The 2,897-nt window shown below is 52.2% G+C and overlaps 1 protein-coding gene across 1 annotated transcript, besides 4 other annotated features; it reads right to left on the bottom strand.

The window, feature by feature from the left end:
• Nucleotides 1-1,534: a mobile genetic element.
• Nucleotides 1-1,643: a sequence feature (heterozygous, Esmeraldo-like haplotype).
• Nucleotides 1,361-1,534: a mobile genetic element.
• On the bottom strand, nt 1,533-2,894 carry Tc00.1047053508191.10 (uncharacterized protein; the record flags this gene model as incomplete). The annotated part of the gene is made up of 1 exon (XM_797746.1): nt 1,533-2,894. One exon carries the CDS (start codon nt 2,892-2,894, stop codon nt 1,533-1,535), a length of 1,362 nt encoding a protein of 453 aa, XP_802839.1.
• Nucleotides 1,644-2,897: a sequence feature (areas merged during assembly that could not be assigned to a particular haplotype. This can correspond to areas where the two haplotypes were merged or to regions with more than two copies in the genome that were merged during assembly.).

Raw genomic sequence — 2,897 nt, forward strand, 5'->3', positions numbered from 1 at the left:
TAGCAGCAGCCCCACTGCCGTTTTTTGATGGGCGCCTGTATTGTGAGTAATTCCTTCTGGGGCGCACGTTGCGTGTAGATGCCTCATGTCCATAGGTATGACATCGTTGGCATCGCACAGTGCGTTGGGTTTCTCGCCGATCGACGAGAGGCTGGACTGCCTTCGCATAGGTGTCCGTCTGGTGAACAGCGGTGTAAAGACGGGCGCGCAGTGTGGAGAGCGGGATGCCGGGATCGGATGCCATCGTGAGCTGCATCCGGAATGTATTCAGTAGGGACCTCCCCAAATTCATGAAGCAATCGGTGGGATCCTGCCCGCCTTCCAGCACGCCGATCCACTCGACCAAATGTCAAAAGGCAAGTTAACCCTGCTCGTCGTCCTCCTTTTGCCAGCATTGGTATTCGCACCGGAGGTCGAAAACGACTCCGGAAGTTCCCTCATTCCATATACGCGTGGGCCACGTGGTGACGTCGAATGCGCAGAAACTGCGGTCCTCTTCCATAGGTGATTGGGCGTCCAGGGGAGAAGTGCGGGAAGGCAACGGCGTGGAGGGGTGGAAATGTGGTCTCCCAACATTGCCGTGAGGGAGTCTGTAAGCCGCCGAACTGTGTCGGGCCGCGCTGCTAGGCACGCCTCCAGCCATCAAGATATTCGTTTGATGCGGTAGTGTAGATACGCCACCGTTGGCAACGCGTCGAGTAGCGGGGGCCTCGTCCCGCTCCGCCGTCTCCGCGTCCCGCGCGGGTTGTTGTGCATTATGGCGTGCCTCCCGTTCCTGGAATTGACCCGTGAGCCTTCCCAAGTTGAATTCGCGCTCCCGTAATTGGGCGTGAGCGGCCTCCAATTGCCGTTGTCGTTCTGGGACCTGGTTGCCGGCCCCGGCGATATTGGATTCTCTCACCGATAGGTTAATATGCGCCTCCTCAACCTGCGAGTTAAGCTGAGCATTCCGATTCTGCACGTCCGCAAAGGCGTTAGCGTAATCAATATTCAGGCGCTCCTTTCAGCAGTGATGAGCCCTTGTTGTTGCCCCAACTCCCGGGCTGCCCCCATAGCGGGCAGGAGCGCTTGTGTCTCTAAATTAGGGATCCGAGGCGCCCGTAGATTCGCAACATGTCCAATAATAGTAGAATCCTGTCATGCTTTAGAGATGGGTCCATGGAACAAGCATAAGCCTGTCGATGATGCGGCCACAGTTAACGTCTCGTCCGACATCTGGTTACCATTAATGGACGTCATCTGCACCTGGGTCTCGCCACATTGGCGCACCATGTCCCAGAGACGGGAGCCAATACCAAACCACTTAGAGGGTGTGTAGGGAACCAAAGCCATTTCCTTAAACTTACATGTGTGTCTGCAAAAAATAAAAACAAAATACACTGCCTATATCGGTTCCCTGTCCCTACAAAGTCGCGTTCTTCCCAAAAGATTCATAAAATAAAAAGAATAATAAGGAATGCATTTATTTATTAGGATGTACATACATTAATTAAGTTAGCCAGCTCTCACGCAAGCATTCTTCTCACAAGCTTCTAAAACAAAAATTCAGACCACAACGTGTGATGCAGCGGCCGCTCGAAAACGATCAGCCGAGTGCAGCACCCTTGTGGGCAACAGCTCGCGAAATTCCTCCAAGCAGCGGATAGTTCAGGGTTGTTTGGTGTCCAGTGTATGAACACGCAAACAGACATTGACAGAGGGTGTCTCTGACTCCCACCATTCACAATTGGAAACAAAAATTTGGGCCACAACGTGTGATGCAGCGACCGCTCGAAAACGATCAGCCGAGTGCAGCACCCTTGTGGGCAACAGCTCGCGAAATTCCTCCAAGCAGCGGATAGTTCAGGGTTGTTTGGTGTCCAGCGTGTGAACACGCAAACAGATATTGACAGAGAGTGTCTCTGACTCCCACCATTCACAATCGGAAACAAAAATTTGGACCACAAGGTGTGATGCAGCGGCCGCTCGAAAACGATCAGCCGAGTGCAGCACCCGTGTGGGCAAGAGCTCGCGAAATTCCTCCAAGCAGCGGATAGTTCAGGGTTGTTTGGTGTCCAGCGTGTGAACACGCAAACAGATATTGACAGAGAGTGTCTCTGACTCCCACCATTCATAATTGGAAACAAAAATTCAGACCACAACGTGTGATGCAGCGGCCGCTCGAAAACGATCAGCCGAGTGCAGCACCCGTGTGGGCAACAGCTCGCGAAATTCCTCCAAGCAGCGGATAGTTCAGGGTTGTTTGGTGTCCAGTGTGTGAACACGCAAACAGATATTGACAGAGAGTGTCTCTGACTCCCACCATTCATAATTGGAAACAAAAATTCAGACCACAACGTGTGATGCAGCAGCCGCTCGAAAACGATCAGCCGAGTGCAGCACCCGTGTGGGCAAGAGCTCGCGAAATTCCTCCAAGCAGCGGATAATTCAGGGTTGTTTGGTGTCCAGTGTATGAACACGCAAACAGACATTGAAAGACAGTGTCTCTGACTCCCACCATTCATAATTGGAAACAAAAATTTGGACCACAACGTGTGATGCAGCAGCCGCTCGAAAACGATCAGCCGAGTGCAGCACCCTTGTGGGCAACAGCTCGCGAAATTCCTCCAAGCAGCGGATAGTTCAGGGTTGTTTGGTGTCCAGCGTGTGAACACGCAAACAGATATTGAAAGAGAGTGTCTCTGACTCCCACCATTCACAATTGGAAACAAAAATTTAGACCACAACGTGTGATGGAGCAGCCGCTCGAAAACGATCAGCCGAGTGCAGCACCCTTGTGGGCAAGAGCTCGCGAAATTCCTCCAAGCAGCGGATAATTCACGGTTGTTTGGTGTCCAGTGTGTGAACACGCAAACAGATATTGACAGAGAGTGTCTCTGACTCCACCATTTCATATT

This window comes from Trypanosoma cruzi, genomic scaffold (genome assembly GCF_000209065.1).
Source record: "Trypanosoma cruzi strain CL Brener 1047053516713 genomic scaffold, whole genome shotgun sequence".
NCBI classification, from domain to species: Eukaryota; Euglenozoa; class Kinetoplastea; order Trypanosomatida; family Trypanosomatidae; genus Trypanosoma; species Trypanosoma cruzi.